General features: G+C 40.3%; 1 protein-coding gene across 1 annotated transcript in view; it reads right to left on the bottom strand.

Moving 5' to 3' along the window:
- Positions 1-21,455, bottom strand: part of LOC122649521 (E3 ubiquitin-protein ligase SHPRH-like) — a 40,487-nt gene that overhangs the window by 10,532 nt on the left and 8,500 nt on the right. The window contains exon 6 of the mRNA XM_043842706.1: positions 15,687-15,887. Coding sequence (XP_043698641.1) covers positions 15,687-15,887 — 201 coding nt within the window. The remainder of the gene's footprint in view (positions 1-15,686; positions 15,888-21,455) is intronic.

Below are 21,455 nucleotides of genomic sequence, written 5' to 3'. Positions count from 1 at the left end.
CAAATAAATCCTAATAGTTCTAGAGTGACAATCAATAAATGAGACAAACCAACGGAAGCCAGTAATAGAAGTACAACGGGAAGGACCCCAAATATCAAAGTGAATTAATGAAAAGGAAGTGGCACTTTTATCACTGGAGCTAGAAAAAAACTGATCGAGTTTGTTTGGCCAAAACACAAGCCTTACAGAAAAAATCATTCGATTTACAACCAAAATTAATCCTAAAGAAAAAGTGGTGGAACTGCTACTCTGCTATTTTCGTTATTCTAGCTTTCAACTTTGATACCATCTTCTGTTTTAGTCTAAGCCTGGCATCTGGATTTGAGAAGCACACTGAGATGCAGCATCAGTTCGCAAGAAAAGGAGAAGAATCAGCAGTTCTTGTTTGGACCAATTTTCTGGTTCAATTCTGGCCCTGTGGTTCAAGATTGGTTCAGTTCAGGTTCTCCTTGAAACCAGAAATAGTGGGAACCAGTTTGGGTCCTATTTTCTTATTTTACATGTTGCTTTAAGGCTGGAATGGTAACTATAAATTCCAGTAATTATTTGAGTCGGTTTACTCATTTCAGTTAATCTCCTTATTTAAGTTAGTTTCCTTTCATAAATGAGATATAACTAAGTTTTCACAACCACAAACACATGAAAACCCACTCTAACCATGGCATATTTGTCAATACATCATCTAGGTGGCAAGACAGGCCTCGAGGCACAGAGTAACGGGTAACCAGAGTACAAAACACCTTATGTTTCAAGGAACCCAAACCTAACAACCTAGTCTTGGGCCCTCCATGTGTTATACATATTGAGCATTGTCATTTATACTCTAAGAAGTTTCTATAAAATTATTGTTACACCCCCTCCCAAATGTTTTACAATTTGACCTTGTTGGGCATTTGGAACAGTTGTGTGTTGTCATTGTTGGCAACAGGGTGATGGTTAAGGTCTTGGGATGTGTTGGAAGTGTTATAGATTAACTGGGAAGGTTTTCGACTGATTCCGGATGCTTTCAGGATGATTCGGCACGTGTTTGGTGTGTTTTGGTGCCCAGGGGTGTTTTCATAATTTTCCATGGCATTGGTATGGTTGATGGTGTGTTTGGAAAGCCTAAGGGCATTTTGGTAATTTTGCAGGGTCAATATGTGATGGTGATAGCCTAGTTGTGCATTATTTGAAATGATGGTAATATATATGTTAGAGAGGTTTTGGTGTTTATAAGGTTGTAGGGCCCACTAGGGGCTTAAGTGGCTTGATGACATGGCATTGAGATGGCAAGTGTCGAGGTATGAGGTGGCAAAGTCGAAGCCACATGGTCATAAGGGCAAGCCCAGCTGGGCAGCATAGCAGTGGATGGATGGCCACAGGCCCCATACGCATGGGCGTCAAAAGGGCCACAAGGCTATGGTGCATGGGTGGCAAAGGCCACCATGGGCTAGCAGATGGGCAGCATGGCTGTGTGTCAAGGGAGAAGCATGGCCAGCATGGCCCTGTGTCAAGGCAAAAGCTCGGGCGACATGGCTCTGTGCGCAGGCAAAGAGCCATGGCCCCCACACATGCGGCCTGGCCATGCAGGGCATGCGCATGAGGCTTTCATGCCTTAGTCAATTTTTTAACAAATTTGAAAGTCGGCAGGGCTTAATAGATGATGCAAAAAGGAGGAGGGAGCTGCGGGAAATTATGAAAACTTCAGTTGATGCCAGATGAAGGGCTTGAAATGAGCCACGTCAGTGGTTATTCCCATTGCATGGCACGCATTAATGGAGTTCTACTACGATCCAGGCACTTGTCTTCCCATTGATCGGTGTATTGATGCCTAAATAAGCAGTGTATTACCGAGAAAAGTGCAGGCTCAAGATCACGTTCTATGGAATCTGTTTAGGCGCTCAAAAGCATGTTCGTAGGCCACACCGCACATTAACTTGGGCTCAGTAAAGTAGGGTGCCTCGGTGCAGCACTCGTGCACCTTAGAGCTTTTTTTATGCCAAAAGATGTCCTATGGTTCTCCGAAATATAGTGTTGAGTATGTGATTCTGATCCAAAGAATGAGCATCGTTCCCATCCATTCCAATAATCTGAGTGGCTCAGCGGATTTCAAGCTGTACGAAGCACCAACACTCGAAACGTGTATTTCCTTTTGCAGTCATGACGATCCACACTTTACCAGCGCGTGCTTTCTGGACGCTTTTTAGGATACCGCTCCTTTGGCTCTCATTGGTCCTTGCTTTTCAAAGTCTGACAATATCAGACTGTCATGTCGATAGTCGATCCGACAGCCTTTAATGCGCCACACCATCTTATGCGGATCTAATGACTCTCAAAAGGCATGATCCTATACACCCTTGTTGTCCTTATGCCACTCTGGTACGCACGTATGCGTACACTCGCACCTAAGATTCCATTTGGAATTTTTCTTGGCCAAACTTGAACTCCAATATCTCAGTCGTCCGATCTTGGGACGTGCCACCCAAGGTTTTAAGTCTCTTAATGTATCTGCAGATACTAACCGATACGTATCTTATTTTTAGGGTACCGATACTATACGGCACAATACAATACCTAAAAAAAGTGTCAACTGTATAGGGTCGATACGTGATCCAGTATGGTTGATACTGATCGATACACTAAATAAATCTCTTATAAACTATATTTTACATATTACTTATTTAGAGTGTTTTATGCTTCAAAATTGTATTTCGAATGTATCCTAAACATTTCCATGTGAATCTTGCGTCTCTTCGATACGATACGATACGTCTCTTAAAATCACCCTTCCGATACGAATAATACGATACCCAATTCCGATACTTAAACCTTAGTGCCACCTATCAAAATTCTAAGAAAAATACCCTCTACACCCTAGCAACATTAGAATACACTGGCAATGCTCAAAAATTGAAAGAAGAAGGTGAAAAGGGGTTGGTGAGTGTGTGTGCGTGTGTGAGCATCAAAGGCCATTGATTATTTCAACTACCATAAGAGAGAATTTTCGAAGATACGTTGAACTGAAAATGTTAATGGTTGTGCTCCATTGAAGAAGAACTCAAGATCATCAGTTGAGAGTGTGAGTGCGAGTTTGAAAGCATGTGAAGTGCTTGTGCCATTCAAGAGGAGTTCTTCAAGTGGCTAGTCCACTTTGGTAACTTCTAAACCTTTCTCTTACATTGTTGGTAGCTAGCATATTTTAGGTTGAAATGTATTAGCTACATGTTGTGAATTACTGGGATTGTATTTTTACCTTGATTTTGCAAATTGTAAGCCTAATTGAGTTGATGCTCAATAGGTGTTTGTTAAAAGTCCTTGTAAATACTAGATAGTAGGTGCTATTGTAAGGAGGGTTGGAGCCCTTGACAATGTTGGGGCATTGTCAGAAGCAGGAGTGGATGCTCCTAAACTATAGTAGCAGACTAGCAATTAAATTGCTGAGTGTCAGGTAATACACGAAGCCCAGGGCTAGGCATTACCCATTTACCCTGTGGCTGTAGGCATACTACCGAACCACGTATGTTGTGCTTGTATTGTTCATTTGTGTAATTGGAGAGTTGTGGTTTTTGCAGGATGGGCATCCAAACCTTGGTAGGCTTAAACTCTCTTGGTTGAAGGCGAGGGTGCATGTGACCTGTAGCTGGTAATTAAGGAGTGCTTCGGCCGGTGGTGTTAACCTGATAACAGTAGTACAATGACATCAGTGACAGTGTAGTGATAGTTGTGTGTGTGCGTTGAGAGTACAGTTGAGGGAAGATTTTTATAGAACACTGATTCACCCCCCTCTCAGTGTCAACTTGGGAACATGAAGTGGTATCAGAGCCACTAGTTCCCCAAGGAGTTCAGTTTTATCGCTTCGGGTTATTGACATAGAGACAGTCAGTATGGCTTCACAGGACAGTCATAGCATGCATGGGAGAATTCCATACTTTGATGGCACCTGTTACAATTCTTGGAGGATAAAGATGGAAGCATATTTGAAATCACTAGGGTATGGTGTATGACTTGCAGTGAAGAATGGCTACACTCTACCTACCACAGATATGATTGTTGAGTCAGAGATGAAGTTAGAAAATTATACTAAGGCATTGAATGCTCTCCACAATTCCTTACCTATCAATGAGTTTGCAAGGGTTACAAGTTGTGCAACATCTAAAGAGATTTGGGACAAGCTATAGAGTATACATAAAGGAGATGAACGGATAAAAGAGGCAAAGCTACAACGTTATAAGGCTCAGTTTGAAGGCTTGAGACTGACTAAAGAGGTGACAATTGATGGATTTATGAAAAGGGTGAATGAAATTGTCAACTCCATTAGAGGCCTAGGTGAGCAGATTACAGATGCAGTTGTAGTGAAGAAAATACTTCGGTCCGTACCTAAGATGTACAATGCTAAGGTGTATTCTACAGAGGAGTCTGAAAACTTGAATGAATTGAGGCTTGATGACTTGCATGGGATCTTGATAGCCTATGAGATGAGGATGGTTAAGCCAAAGATCACAAGTAAAGAAGCAACTTTCAAGTCTATGAGCAAGATGAAGAGTTTGAAAATAACTGAAGAAAATGATTCTGAAGACTCAGTTGATGAGTTGATCGCCTATCTTGCCAGGAAGTTCAAGAAGGGGAATGGCAAGTACAAGAGAAAACTTCCCTTAAAATGTTTCAACTGCGGTGTAATAGGACATTTTGCCTAAAAATGTCCCAAGAAAGGCAAAATCAACCATTCTGATGATAAAGAAGAAGAATTTGTTCCAAGGAAGAAAAACTACTTCAAGAAAAAGATATTGATGACAAAGAATGATAGTAGTACTTTTGAAGAAGAAACTAAAGATGAGCAGTATGAGACATTGTTTATGGTTTATGGAATCAACACCTTCCACAAGAGTAATGAAAAATCTGATGAGGAAGATGAAGAGGAAGGTCAATATGACCTTGAGGCTGAGCTATGGTCAGCACTGATAGAACTCAAAATAGAGAGAATAACAAGAAGTTGCAAGACAAGCTTGTTGAGTCACAAGAAGAGATCAGTCAGTTCAAGTCTACCATAGAAGAATTAATCAAAATAAATGATGACATGAGTCTCAACCTCACTTCAAAAATTGAGGAGTGTGCTATATTGGAAGATCAACTATTGTCTCTAAGAGCTGAAATGGAAAAGGCTTACAAGATGGATTGCCTTGCAGCTATTACTTCATCTCCACTAGTTTCTATGTTGAGCTCAAAGGGAAAGGGAGTTAGCATTCAAGTGGAAAAGGAGGAGGATCATTCCACTAACAACCTTGAAGATAATGTCTTGGATGAAACCTTGAGTCACCAAAGACCCTCAAAACAAGACTGGACTTGGTTATGAGAAAGGCAGCACATCTGTGAAAACAAAAGGAAAGGGAACTGTAAGCAACCCTGTGAGATTTGTTAAGGACAAACCGAAGAGCTCAAGAACTGAGAAGTCTACTAAGAAGAAGATTGATAGTGACGGTTACACTACAGATGGTTAGCAAAGATATAGGGGATATACAGGTAACACTTGGCAGAGACAGAACTACTTCTGTGGATATTATTATGGTTGTAATAGTTATGGTAACAGGTTGGCAGAGTGTAGAAGACAAGTTAAGCCCATGACTTTTGTTAGTAGAAAAAGATTTGCTCCTTTAGCACAAGAAACTGTTGAGTGCAACAGATGCTATAGATTGGGTCATGCTGCTAAGAATTACAACACATTGTTTCCTTCAAATGCAAGCAAATGGAAGGTTTGCAAGATATCTCTAACAAGAGCATCAACAAAAAAGAAGAGTTGATGGTAAGAAGAAAGGAGGAAAACCAAAGCCAAAGCCAAAGCCTTTTAGTGTAGCAGAAAAAGCAATTTGGGTAGAAAAAAGGAGGAGAGATAACAACATATCTCTAGTGGTGCAAACAACTTTTAAAGCATATAATAGGCCATCTCCTTGGATTTTGGATAGCAGAAGCTCCTCACACATGACAAGTGACAAGGCAAGATTTCTAAGTCTTGAACAGGTTGACAATGGGTCAGTGAGATTTGGCAACAATGATGGTGCAAGAATTGAAGGAAAGGGCTCAGTCAACTTAAATCAAGGCAAAATCAATTCAGATAATGTTTTGTATCTGAGTGGACTCAAACACAACCTTCTAAGTGTTAGTCAAATTTGTGATTGTGGAAATGAGGTTTTGATCACGAAGGAAGGTTGTGTAATCAAGAAAGCAACTAGTAGAAAGACAGTGGCAAGAGGTACAAGAATAGCTGGAAACTTGTATGTTTTAAATGAAGATCTTGAAAACAGTTGCATGATGAGTCAAGAAGATGAAAACTGCCTATGGCATCGAAGACTTGAGCAATTAAACTTAACAGTTTGGCCAAAGTTAGTACAAGAGCGGTTAGATATCTACCAAGAATCATGTGTGCAGTTCATGTCAAAAAGGTAAGCAGACAAAGGCTACCTACAAGCCCAAGAAGTACCATTCAAGAAAATCTTTGGACTTAATTCACACAGATTTATGTGTTGCTATAAGAATCCAAGTTATTAGAGGTGAGAGGTACTTCATTCTTTTCATTGATGAGTACTCAAGGATGACATGGGTTACATTTCTCAAGGACAAAACTGAAACTCTGGACAGTTTTAAAGTGTTCAAGAAAAGGGTTGAGAATGAAACTGAAAGAATTATTAAATGTTTAAGGTTAGATCAAGGTAAGAACTGTACCACGAATGTAAGTTCTACCTTTTGCAATAAGAATAGAATAAGAATCCAGCATTCTGCAGCCAAAACCCCTCAACAAAATGGGGTAGTAAAGAGAAAGAATAGAACCATTCAAGAAATGGCTAGATCTATGCTAGTTGAGGGCATTGTAGCAAAAAGAATTTGGAGAGAAGCAGTGTTTACCTCTATTTACATTAAAAACAGGCGTTCTTTGAGGCCTCATGAAAACAAAACTCCATATGAACTAAGGTTTGGGAGGAGAGCTACAATTAAGTATTTCAAAGTGTTTGGTTCCAAATGCTACATCAAAAGGATGGATGACAACCTAGAAAATTTTGATGACAGGGCAGATGAAGGAATTTTTTTTGGGTTACTCTTCAAAAAGTAAGGCGTACAAGTGTTACAACAAAAGGCTATGCAAGATGGTTGAAAGCTCAAATGTGAAAGTAGATGAGACTCTACCAATATCAAAACCAATGCAGTCAGAACCAATTTTGAAGAGATTATTGATGTTGATGAAACAGTTGAGGAAAAGGCAGAAAAGGAAGCAGATACAGAATCAGAGGCTCAAGAAACAGAGATTCATAAGGATGGTAGACCAAAAGATAACGAATGACTGAAAATACATCTCTCACACCAAATTATTAGAGGTCTTGATGAAGGAATGAAAACTAGAAGGATAACGAGAATTGCATCATTTTCTTTGCTATCACAGGTCGAACCCAAAAATGTTCAAGAGGCATAGAAAGATGACCATTGGGTAAAAGCTATGAATGAAGAGCTGGACCAAATTGAAAAGAACAACACATGGGAATTGGTTCCTAGGCCAGCTGGGGAAAATGTGATAGGCAATTAGGCATAAAGGTCTTCAGAAACAAGTTGAATGAAGACGGAAAGGTTGTGAGAAACAAAACCAGATTGGTTTGCAAAGGCTATGCCCAGGTAGAAGGGATAGACTTTGATGAGACATTTGCACCTGTTGCAAGGTTGGAGATGATCAGAATGTCTTTAGCATTTGCAGTGTACAGGGGTTTTAAAGTGTATCAAATGGATGTCAAATCAGCATTTCTGAATGGCAACCTTGAAGAAGAGGTCTACATTGAACAACTAGATGGATTTCAGCCTGGAGATGATCCAAACATGGTTTGTAAATTAAAAAAGGCTCTATGTGGTTTGAAACAGTCTCCAAGGGCATGGTAATCTAGGTTAGATACATAACTAGATCAGTTGGGACTGAGGAAAGGCAAGGTTGACAGTAACTAATATGTAATGACAGAGGACATTTCAAACTCCTTTTTCATCCTCTCTGCAAACTGTTGGGGGAATTATCTTACTTTTTGGGTTTGCAAGTGAGTCAAAGGAAAAAGGGCATCTTCATCTCCCAAACAAAATATGTCAAGGAGATGTTGAGGAAATTTATGATGGAGGATAGCAAACCAATAGGAACTCCCATGGTTGTTGGTTGTAAACTGGGTTTAAATGATGAGTTAGCTTTGGTGGATCAAACAAAGTATAGGCCATTTGTTGTATTTGAGAGCATTAGTCCAGTCCCAAGGAGACAAACTTGTTGGCAGTTAAGAGGATTTTTAGGTACATTAGAGGCACAATGGAGTATGGGTTATGGTACCCAAAAATTGAAAATTTCACTCTTACAGCATTTTCATATGCAGATTGGACTGGTAGTATAGATGACAAGAAGAGCACCAGTGGTGGTACATTCTTTTTGGGAAAGAGTTTGGTGGACTGGCATAGTAAGAAGCACGAATCTGTATCACTTTCTAGTTTCTACATCTGAGGCTAAGTACATCGCAGCAGCAACTAGTTGTACACAAGTATTGTGGATGAAACAACAAATTTCTGATTTTGGAATTCACAGTGATGAGCTAGTGACTATTATGTGTGACAATATGAGTGTCATCAACATTTCCAAGAATCCTGTGAAACACTCAAGAACCAAGCACATTGATATACGATATCACTTTTTGAAAGAGAAGATCACAACCAATGCATTGAGATTGGATTTTGTGCCTAAACTGACCAAGTGGCCGACATTTTCACCATATCACTCCCAAAGAACAACTTTGAAAGGCTCTGTGACAAACTTGGGATGGTTAAATACAAGCCACCTTAGGTGGTATTGATGTAGGGGAAGTAGGTGTGTGTACATAGAACACCAACTCTCCAGAGGATAGGAAGATGCGGTGGGAACTCCTATGGTTGAGTCTATGCAGGGGGAGCAGCCTCACCCTTTGTATTTGTTGTCAAAGGGAGAGAAGAGAAGAGATGGTGGTGAAATGTTGCCAACAATTCCAAAGGGGGAGCTTGTTGGGCATTTGGTATAGTTGGGTGTTGTCATTGTTGGCAACAATGTGATGGTCGAGGTGTTGGGATATGTTGGAAGTGTTAGAGATGAGCTGGGAAGGTTTTCTACTGATTCCGGATGCTTTCGGGATGATTCGGCACGTGTTCGGTGTGTTTTGGTTCCCAGGGACGTTTTCATAATTTTTCATGGCATTGGTATGGTTGATGATGTGTTTGGAAAGCACAAGGGAGTTTTGGTAATTTTGCATGGGTAATTTTGCATGGGTCAATATGTGGTGGTAATGGCCTAGTTGTTGTGAATTATTTGAAATGATGGTAATATGTTTGTTGGAGAGGTTTTGGTGTTTATAAGGTTGTTGGGCCCATCAAGGGCTTACATGGCTTGATGACATGGCATTGAGATGGCAAGTATCGAGGTATGAGGTGGCAAAGTCGAAGACATATGGTCACACGGGCAAAGCAGCATAGCAGTGGATGGATGGCCACAGGCCCCATACAAATGGGCGTCAAAAGGGCCACAAGGCCATGCTGCATGGGCGGCACAGACCACCATGGGCTAGCAGATGGGCAGCATCTCCCTGTGTCAAGGCAGAAGCTTGGGTAGCATCGCCCTGTGTCAAGGCAGAAGCTTGGGCGGCAAGGCCCCCACGCGCATGGCCTGGCCATATTGGGCATGCGCACAAGGCTTTCATGCCTTAGTCAATATTTGAGTGTTCTTCTCGTTGAGCATTCTGTAGTTAATTGAATGCATTATGCCTCGGGGGCTAATGCAAAATAAATATGAAAGTCGAAAGGACTTAAATGATGATGCAAAAAGGCGGAGGGAGTTGTGGGAAATTATGAAAAGTTCAGTTGATTCCAGATAGAGGGCTTGAAATGAACCACATCAGTGGTTATTCCCATTGAATAGCACGCATTAATGGAGTTCCGCTACGATCCAGGTTCTTGTCTTCCCATTGGTCGGTGTATTGATGCCTCAATAAGAAGTGTACAACAACAACAACAAACTCAGCCTTATCCCAACTTAATGGGGTCGGCAACATGGATCCAAACAAAACCAATTATGGAAAACTGAGTTCCAACCAAAAAAGGAAAGAAAAGATGGGAAAAGAGGGATCAGGAAAGAGAAGAGAAATGAAAAATAGAAAATGCCAAATGAGAGATGGAAATAAATTAGGAAAAAGACAGATGAAGGATGGTAAGAGGAAACAGGCACAACCCAACACGACAGGAGAATCTCAGCTATATGGGGTCTGTCACGTGGATCCTTGCCCTCCAATAGGCTTCATAGTTGGCACGGTGCCAAGGCGGTGGAGGGCTGTCTAAGCGCTTAGGCAACAAGTCGCCCACCTAGGCATTGCCAAGGCGCCTAAGGCTACGCTAGTATTTTTTTAATATATCTATTATATCTAGTATAGCAATGATATAATTATTTTACATTGCTTATCAAGAATCAACACTTAAAGCTATATCAAAATACAATAATCAATACTTTAAGCAACATCATGAGAAAAAATCAACACTTTAAGCAACATCAAGAGACAAGAATCAACATTTATATTTTGCAAAAATGAGAAACACAACAAAAATTGAACAAAATATAAGATATAAAGTATATTCATAAAAAAGAACAAAGCTATAAAATAAAATTACCAGATTAACAAGAATAAGCAAATAGTAATAAACTAATAATATTACCATTACCAAATATACAACATTGCAATAAGTAGTGTATTTTATAGAATAGAATAGGAATCTGTTACTGCTTACACCAGTAACATATAAGAAATAAACTTGACTGTCTCAGAAACAAGGCTTAACATATAAGACAAGGATAAACATGTAAGAATAGATCAAAAAAAAACAGACAAGGCTAAAGTTGATCTGTAGCAGTTTCAGAATTCAGATAGAGCAGCAACAGAAATAATAATAATAATAATAATAATACCGTGAGGAGCAGAGGAGGAAGGGGATGTGAGGCTGTGAGCAGCGTCTTCAGCAGCAGCAACAGAAAAAAAAAAATTACCGTGAGGAGTAGAGGAGTGAGGCTGTGAGCAGCGACTTCAGCAGTAGCAACAGGAAGAAAAAAAAAACTTACCGCGAGTAGCAGAGGAAGAAGGGGGGAAAAATGAGTAGGAGTGAGTCAGTGACCGTCAAGTGAGTCTCAGACTCTCAGCCACATTGAGAGATGAAGAAAAAGAAGAAGAGAAGAGGAGAAAAAAAAAACACGCACACAGTCACACACACACACATACCATGAGTTGAGCTTGAGCCGGGGGAGGAAGTCCGAAAATTGAGCTTGAGCCGAGGAGTGAGGCTGTGGGCAGCGACTTCAGCAGCAAAAAACATACCATGAGTAGCAGAGGAAAAAGGGGGGAAATTGAGTGGAAGTGAATCGAGTGACTGTCAAGTGAGTCTCTGACTCTCAGCCACAGTGAGAGATGAGGAAGAAGAAGAGAAGAGAAGAGAAGAGAAGAAGAAGAAAAAAACCACACACACATACATACCATCAGTTGAGCTTGAGCCGGAGGAGGAAGAGTTGTTTCACCTTTCACGACTCACGAGTAGTTACACTGCCGGACGGAGGATTCCAAAACCCTAGCTTGACAGGTCATGGAAGAGTTGAAGCGTTGAATAATTTGTTTCATGATTTGCTCTTGAGCCCATTAGGTTGTTTCACGATTTGTATTTTTTTTTTTCCCCACTTAAAGAGTTGATCCCATGCATCTCACACACTTAAAAACCATGCACAGAATCAAACAGGAATGTTAGAATAAGAATAAACCAAAAAACTAAGTAGCTATTTCTTTTTTTTTTTTAAAAAAACAAAACAGAAATAAGGCAGACAACTTGCTCAATAAGTCGTCCTAGGCACCCAAGGCAATGCCCATTGGATGCCTTGAAGACCAAGACGTGCGCATTTTGAAGTAAACATAAAACGTCACATGACCAGCCTTCAAAATACCACCGCCTGGACAACTAGTCGTCGCCTAGGTGACGCCTTGACAACTATGATAGGCTCTATCCAAGGTCATACTTGGTACAAAACCTAGATTCTGCATATCCTTCCTCACCACTTCTCCTATGGTCATTTTAGGTCTTCCCCTAGCTCTTTTAGCTTCTTCAATCGTAATCATATCACTCCTCCTTCTAAGGGCATCCATAGGCCTCCATTGAATATGACTATACCACCTTAAACAACTCTCCCGGAGTTTGTCATTGATCGGGGCGACTCCCAAGTCAGCTCGAATACGTTCATTCTGTACTTTATCCTACCTTGTTTTTCCACACATCCATCTTAACATCCTCATTTGGGCTACATAGCTTATCGATATGACACTTCTTAACTACCCAACATTTTGCCCCATACATTATAGTCGGTCGCACAATAGTCCTGTAAAACTCTTCTTTAAGCTTTAAAGGAATACGTCGGTCACACAGCACTCCGGACACACCTCTCTACTTCATCCATCACACTTTAATTCTCAGCGAAACATCATCCTCTATATCACCTTCTTTACTTATGCTTGACCCCAGCAAATAGTCACTTTGTGGTAACTCTCTTTCCACAATTCGCACCATATCAGTATCCATCATAGTGTGACTATAATTACACATCATATACTTCGTCTTTGTTCCACTAATCTTAAAGCCTCTTGTTTCCAAGGTTGACCTCCAAAATTCCAACTTAGAGTCAACCCCTTCTTTTGTCTCATCCACCAAAACGATATCATCAGCGAAGAGCATACACCACGGGAACCTCGTCTTGAATGTTCTTAGTTAGATCGTCCATTATAAGCGCAAATAGATAAGGGCTAAGGCTGATCCCTGGTGCAACCCAATCGTAATTGGGAATTCTTTGCCTTGACCTTCCACAGATTTCACACTAGTCACCACACCCTCATACATGTCTTTAATTAGATCCACATATTTACTCAAAACCTCTCTCCCCACTACAACATGCCTGATTAAATCTCTAGGGACTCGGTCATAGGCTTTTACCAAGTCAATAAAGACAATTTGGAGATCCTTCCTACTATCTCTATATCTTTCCATGAGCCTCCTCAATAAGTAGATGGCTTCTATCGTGGATCTACCTGGCATAAAGCCAAATTGGTTCCCCAAGATCTGAGTCTCTCTTCTCAAACGGGCTTCAATAACCTTCTCCCAAAGTTTCATAGTATGACAAATAAGCTTTATGCTTCTATAATTATTGTAGCTTTGAATATCACCTTTGTTTTTGTAGATAGGAACTACAACACTTCTCCTCCAATCATCTGACATCTTCCTTGTGTTTATAATCCTGTTAAACAGCTTGGTAGCCAATAAACCCCACAACCTCCTAGGGTTTTCCACACTTCTATTGGAAACTCATCTAGACCTGGTGTCTTGCCTGCTTTCATCTTTCTTAAGGCTTCTTTAACTTCCGCCACACTTCTTTAACTTCTACTCGACATAACTTCATTTAGTAGGTCACAAATAAACTCATCCCATCTCTTCACAATGTCCTCATGCCTCAATAAGAAGTGTATTACTATTACCGAGAAAAGTGCAAGCTCGAGATTTTGTTCTATGGAATCTATTTGGGCACTCAAAAGCGTGTTCGTAGGCAACACATTGACTAGGGCTCAGCAAAGTAAGGTGCCTCGGTGCAGCACACGTGCACCGTAGCGCTTTTCAGATGCCAAAAGATGTCCTACGGTTTGCCGAAATATAGTGCAGTCCAAAATTCCGATCCAAAGGCTGTGCACCAGCACTCAAAACGTGTATTTGCTTTTGCAGTTGTTACAAACTGCACTTCACTAACGAGTACTTTAACATTTCACGTATTTTCCACACGCTCTTTAGGATACCGCTCCTCTGGCTCTCATTGGTCCACGCTTTTCAAAGTCTGACAACGTCAGATTGTCATGTCAGTAGTCGATCCGACAACCTTTAATGCGTCACGCCATCTTATGCGGATCTAACAGCTCTCAAAAGGCATGATCCTCTACACCCTTGGTGTCCCTATACCACCGTGACGCACACGTACACCTACACTCGCACCTAAGATTTCATTTGGAATTTTTCTATTGGCTGAACTTTGAACTTAAATTATCTCAGCCATCCAATCTCCGATTGGGACGTTAGCATCAAAGGCCATAGATTCTTTCAACTACCTTGTAAGTGTTTTTGAAGATACATTGAAGTGAAAATGTTAATGGTTATGCTCTATTGAAGAAGAACTCAAGATCATTAGTTGGGAGTGTGAGTGGGAATTTGAAGGTGTGTAAAGTGTTTGTGCCATTCAAGAGGAGTTCTTCAAGTGGCTAGTCCACTTTGGTAACTTCTAAACCATTCCCTTACATTGTTGGTAACTAGCATAGGTGATTTCAAGTTGAAATGTATTAACTACATGTTGTGAGTTACTAGGATTTGGTTTTTACCTTGCTTTTGCAAATTGTAAGCCTAATTGAGTTGATGCTCAATAAGTGTTTGTTAAAAGTCCTAATAGATAGTGGATGCTATTGTAAAGAGGGTTGGAGCCCTTGACAATGTTAGGGCGTTGTAAGAAGTAGGAGTCGGTGCTCCTGAACTTTAGTAGCAGTTAAATTGTTGAGTGTTGGGTAATACACGAAGCCCAGGGTTGGGCATTACCCCGTGGATATAGGCACACTGCCGAACCACGGATATCATGCTTGTATTGCCAATTTGTGTATTTCGATGGGCATGCAACCCTTGGTAGGCCTGACCTCTCTTGGTTGAAGGCAAGGGTGCATGCGAACTGTAGCCGATAATTACGGAGTGCTCCGGCCGGTGGTGTGTTAATTGATAACAGCAGTATAGTGACAGTGTAGTGATAGTTGAGTGTGTGGTTTGAAAGTACAGTTGAGGGAAGTTTTTATTGAACACTGATTTCTCTCCCCCCCCCCCCCTTCTCTCTCAGTGTCAGCCTAGGAATACCAGACCATGATAACGCATATATTGGCATGCCTTGGCATCATGACAACTCTGTAGTCTGAACCACAGTTAAAGAGTTAATCTTAAAAGTATACAAAAATGTTGAATTATTTATCCACCCGTGTCTCCCTTTGGATAGTCCGCCGTGTTAGAGCTCCTGTTTGATATACATATTGTTTCCTCCCTTTCCTATAAGGTCGGCCTTTTAGTGGAAGCAGTTCCAACATGGTATCAGAGCAAGCAAGGGTCACGGTGTCCAGTCCCCCTGGGAGCGGATAGGTGTTGAATTATTTATCCACCCGTTTCCCCCTTTAGATAATCCGCCGTGTTAGAGCTCTTGTTTGATATACATATTGTTTTCCCCCTTTCCTACAAGGTCGGCCTTTTAGAGGAAGCGGTTCCAACAAAAAATAACACCGCATCAAGGCAAGCAACTGAGAAAGTATCATGAAAATGTAAAACGGTTTGGATGATCCTTCAAAAAAGCAAATAACCAAAGGGGTATAACAAGCAACAATGACTCTGCTATCATGTGACTGAATCTGGATTTTCTTCAATTATAAACACCATAAGCATTATTTTGTTGAAGCAATGCCTCAAAGTTTGGTTATATTGTTATAAAATCAATTAATAATTATCTGTTTCTGAACAAAAGACTGCAAAAATTTGGATTCAACGAAATGTAAGCCCAGCAGCCACATTGAAAACATCATTGAAGAGAGTTTTGAACTAACCTTTTCTGGAATCTCATGGTGCGACAATCACCTTCGTGCCTATCAGAATCATGTGAGAGGTCTTCTTTCAAGCTATCATATGTTGTTAGCACAATGTCAGCATTGATCAGCTCACTGATATCCATCAAGGACCCTGTCGAAAGGGAAGCGTTTCTCACTCCTTCATAAACACAAGTTTTGAGAGAACCTGCTTTTGTATGACTAGAACGGAAAAAACAAATTTATAATAAATATGTTAGGCCTATTCAAAAGAATCAGATAAAGCAAAAATATATAATAGTGGATACGTTAAGCAGAAAACCTATAAACCAAAGAGTGCTGCCTTGCTTTAGAAAACCACTTAAAATTTGTTGTTCCTACCATGCGAAAGAGAATCAAAATCAAGCAAAAGAAGCACAATAGAGCTTAGTTGTAAATACCATTTTGTGTTGGGCTGAAAACCCCAAAATGTTTCATTTTGGTGGCCAAAATGAAATAGCTGATTCAATGAATGTTTTCATTTTTGTGCATTGGTTATTTTGGTCTCAAAAAAAAATTAGATTACTTGTTGATCCAATCCCAGATTTACAAGTTCTACATAATAATATATATTATCCTTTTTTTTTAAAGAATAAAAAAAAAAAGAAACTTTCTATCATTTATGAATTTCATGTCTTAGTGATTCCAGCCGAAACACATACCAACTATGGACTAAGGAATCTTTTGCATTCAAACTCAATCATAATGTTTGATTTCTAAAATTGTTTTGTTAAAAGTGAGATTTAGGGCACATTTCAAAACTCATGTTTTGTGCCAATCTTCAAGATCAAGAGCCGAACTCTCTTCACTGAATCCCAAGCTTTTTATGAGCAAAGTTCCATCAATCACTGGTATTAAAGAAGGTAGCCGAGAGCAACCTAAAATGAAAATGATGAGTTGATTCATCAGTTAAAATGTCTTCTTGTTAAAGTTGATCTCTTATACTTGACACATTATCTCTTAAATGTAGTGTATTCATATTAAAATGCTATCTTTAGTTTTTATTATATCATATAAAAATTTCGCAGAATATTTCGCCGAAACAACCTTAAGTACCGTGTTGTAAATGGGTACAAAGGTAAATTGTCTTATTGTCTTATAGGGGTAATATGGTCTTGTATTCATTCTAGAATATTCTCCTCCATATTATAATTAAAGAGGGATGTGTCACATTTGACACAAGTCATATTTTTCCCAATCTTGAACATGGTATCTGTCAACAATGAGAGAAAAAAGAAAGAGAGGAGAAAATCGAGAGAGAACTGATGTGCAGGTCGGGAGTTGCACAATATGCGTAATCTTCCACTAAACTTCAATATATATTAACTAAGGGCAAAACAGGGAAATCAAAATAAAAAAACAAATTACATAGACGACTAAACTACCCTCTCACATGTCTCGGTATTAGCACCATACCGAGACTTACATGAATCTCGATAACACTCCCCCTCAAGCTGGAGCATAGATTTTAATCATGCCCAGCTTATTACAAATATAATACACTCTTGCACTCCCCAAAGACTTTGTAAACACATCTGCAAGTTGCTCTCCTATACGAACATGACAAGGAGAAATCAGCCCTTGTTGCAGCTTCTCTCGAACAAAATGACAGTCAACCTCAATGTGTTTCGTTCTTTCATGAAACACTGTTGGTGGGGTGTATCCTTTCCAGTGGCATTGTCGGTTAGGTCATTTGTCTTTGTCTAGATTAAAACTTTTGTTTCCTCAGTTTAAGTCCTTAGATAGGTTAGAGTGTGAGGGTTGCGAGTTGGGAAAGCATCATCGTGCTTCTTTTCCCTCTCAACCCGTGGCCCGTAGTCCATCTTTATTTTTTTTAGTTCATTCAAATATTTGGGGTCCTTGTCGTGCAAGTAATATGAATGGTTTTCGATATTTTGCCACTTTTGTCGATGATCATTCTCATCTTACCTGGTTGTACCTCTTGAAGGATCGTTCCGAGTTTTTATCTGTATTTCAAAATTTGTATAATGAAATAAAGGCTCAATTTAGTATTCCTATTAAAGTCTTTCGTTCTAATAATGCTTTGGCATATGTTCAAAATGAAATTTCTTCTTTTTGTACTATTCATGGGATGATTCATCTGACTAGTTGTTCCTGTACTCCGCAACAAAATGGAATGGCGGAATAGATAACTAGACATTTACTTGAAGTAGCCTGTGCCATTATGTTACATATGCATGTTCCCAAACAATTTTGGTGTGATGCAGTCCTCACTGCATGTTTCTTGATTAATCATATGCCATCTTCTGTGCTTGCCAATAAATCTCTATTTTCTATTTTGTTCCCTGGATTATCGACATTCAATTTACCTCCTCGGGCTTTTGGCTGTGTGTGTATGCCATCCTCTGTGCTTGCCGATAAGTCTCCATTTTCTATTTTGTTTCTTGGATTATCAACATTCAATTTACATTCCCCAGGTGATAAGTTTGTTAGAGCTATGTAATAAGGGTAGTTTGGGTACTAGTCTAGTATCTTATTTTTTTGGGTTGTACTTTTCTTGTTTTACCTTATATCTCCTTAGGGAGGTGGTGGTTGTAATTACTATTTTCATATTAGGGAATCAAATAGGGGAGAGGAAATAACTCTCTCCATTATTCGGTTGCCATCTCTTTCTCTCTTCTTCTCTTCTCTCCTTCTCTTCTCACTTCCTATCTTCTCCTCTTATCTCTTGGATTAATCTTACACCATTTCCAACTTGGTAACAGAGCACTCTCTGATTCTGGTTTTAGAGTCGTTCTACACCTAGCTTCCTTGTATCCTTCTTTGGAACCCTAAAAAACGTAGAGGGTTCCAATAGGAGGTTATATCATGTAAAGAAATACACAAAAGTAATATAATGAAGTTCTCTCATCATCAAAAAGGTCCTACACAAGAAGTTTGAGAAGTTTGAAGACCATTCAAAGAAGACATTGTCCTGTTTGCAGCTCAAATCAAAGAAAGACAGCGCAGATTACTGTTCCATGAACAGTAACCCCGAGAACTGAAAATGCTCTTCTTCTTCCTCATCAGAGCTTTTTTGGAGTTGGTACCTGGCCCATTGAAGTCGTCTTGGGGCCCCCTCTCAAACCCCCCAAAAGCTTGGTTGCAAAGGAAGAAAGCCCAAGGTCTGCAACTCCTTTTTTTGGTTGCTGTTACAGTAAATCCGCCAGCTTTCTCTTCAATCTTTGGTTTCTGTCTCATCAGGCCATCATTTGCAACATGGCTAGGCTCATTTGAATCGCCCAAGGAGTGGGAATCTTTGGTTTGTGATCTTGATTCTTGAAGTTGGGAGTTGAAGGTGCACTAGTCCTTTCTATCGGCTTCCCTCAGTACCACCAATTTTGCCTTTTTTGATATTTTTGGTCTGAAATGATGGTGTAGCTGTGCTTAGTTCTTGGTGGTTGGTTCATGAAGTTATATGGAGATTGTTTGTTGGTTTGAGATGAAGTTCCATTGCACACAGCATGGTTAAATGGCTCCTCTTTATTTTTTTTTCACTAGTTTATCACCCTGCAGAATTTTTTGTACTCCTTGGAAAGAAGAATTTGGGTAGAGATTCTGCCCACTTTGTTTGCCTCTCATGTCAGAGGTCAGAAGAAGAGGCTGAGGGCTTCTTGGTGTTAATGAGGAAAGTGGTTTAAGCTTCTCCAGTTGTGGTGTTGAATTTCTTTGAGCTGTTTGCCCTGTTTGGCTGTTGGACTGTGTTCTTTTTGGGTTGAGAATATACTCCCCATTTGACCTTGGGTATTACTCCCATCTTATAAGTGTGTCCTTTGGAGGAGTGAATCGACAAAGGTTGTTTGGAGAAGTCTTCCCTGATAAGAACTGTCTCTGTTTGGGTAGAGTGTGTACTCCCCATTGGATTTGAGTATCATTTCGTTTTTTTGTGTATTCCTACATTACGTCAGCTCTTGGAGGAAGACACCAGGGTCCATTGTGGGAAGTCTGGACACACAAGAGAGAGATGTTGGATACTTTATGGCTGTCCCCCTGGTATACACAACAGCAAGAGAGAGGGAGCTAGAGCATTCACCTTGATGGTTGAGGTTGCACCTATGGGATCTCCATATGGACTACAGACAGACACCACATCCCTCACTCAGGATGATATTGCAGCATTTCGCAAGCTTTTGTCATATCTGGATAGTCCTACTTCTACACCTGCAGTGCCAGATTCTTTAGCTCCCACTTTACAGGCCTCTACATCTGGCCCTTCCACTACCTCTACGTGGGTCATTGACTCCGGAGCCACTGACCATATGACCGGCATATCTCAGTGTTATGACTCCTACTCTATCTGTTCTGGTAAGGAAAAGGTTAAAGTTGTTGATGGTTTCCTTTCCTTTATTTCTGGTAAAGGTAGTATTCGTGTCACATCTTCTATCTCCCTTTACTCTGTTCTTCATGTTCCTCAATTTCATACTAGGCTAAAGAAATCGTTGTATGGGCTGAAACAGTCGCCAAGGGCGTGGTTTGGCCGATTTACAGATGTTATGTTGAAGTTTGGACTGACTCGATCTGAGAGCGACCATTCGGTGTTTTTCCGGCATTCTGATGCAGGGAGGATATTTTTGGTAGTTTATGTAGATGACATTGTTATCACAGGAGATGATTCTTCAGGTATTAAGAGCTTGAAGACACATTTGGGACAGCAATTTCAGACTAAGGATCTAGGACGTCTGAAATATTTCTTGGGTATTGAGGTAGCTCAATCACGGAAAGGGATTTCGCTCTTACAACGAAAGTATGTTCTTGACTTGCTTTCAAAGACAGGGTTACTGGGATCTAAACCTTTGGATACCCTATGGATCCTAATTTGAAACTGATGGCAAATGATGGTGATATTCTTGATGATCCAGAGAAGTATCGGAGGCTGGTAGGGAAACTCAACTATTTGACTGTGACTAGACCTGACATCTCCTTTCCTGTCAGTGTACTGAGTCAGTTTATGTCCTCTCCTCAGATGTCTCATTGGGATGCAGTTATAAGGATTTTACGCTATATCAAGAAAGCTCCGGGCCGTGGTCTTCTATATTCTGATCATGGTCATGGGAGGACTGAAGGCTTTAGTGATGCTGAATGGGCAGGATCTCCAGTTGATCGAAGATCCATTTCAGGTTATTGTGTGTTTGTTGGAGGAAATCTTGTTTCATGGAAGAGCAAGAAATAGACCGTTGTAGCTCGGTCCAGAATAGAGTCGGAGTATCGTGCTATGGCACATAGCACTAGTGAGCTGATGTGGATCAAACAATTGATGGCAGAGCTTGGGTTTGGTGATGATTCTCCTATGTTATTATGGTGTGATAATTAGGCTGCCATTCATATTTCTACCAATCCTGTGTTTCATGAGAGAACGAAACACATTGAGATTGACTGTCATTTTGTTCGTGAAAAGCTGCAACAAGGGATTATCTCTCCTCGTCATGTTCGAACTGGAGAGCAACTTGCTGATTTGTTCACAAAGTCTTTGGGGAGTGTGAGAGTAGATTATATTTGTAACAAGTTGGGCATGATTAACATATATGCTCCAGCTTGAGGGGGAGTGTTAGAAGTTGTCGATGTAAAGGGGAGGGAATCGTGAATTAGCGCTAGCACTAATTCACAATTCCCTCTTAGGGGTATTTTGGTCTTTTGGTTTTCACCCTATTGAAACATATTAATATTGAATGTTTTGGGGGCAGTCAATTAACGGTTGTGACTCCCACCTTGCGCAACAGCTCTTCTTCCTCTTCCTCTCTTCTTCTTCTTCTT

Source organism: Telopea speciosissima, chromosome 2, assembly GCF_018873765.1.
Source record: "Telopea speciosissima isolate NSW1024214 ecotype Mountain lineage chromosome 2, Tspe_v1, whole genome shotgun sequence".
NCBI classification, from domain to species: Eukaryota; Viridiplantae; Streptophyta; class Magnoliopsida; order Proteales; family Proteaceae; genus Telopea; species Telopea speciosissima.
Note: the sequence above shows the minus strand (reverse complement) of the source record. Positions and strands in the feature narration are given on the sequence as shown.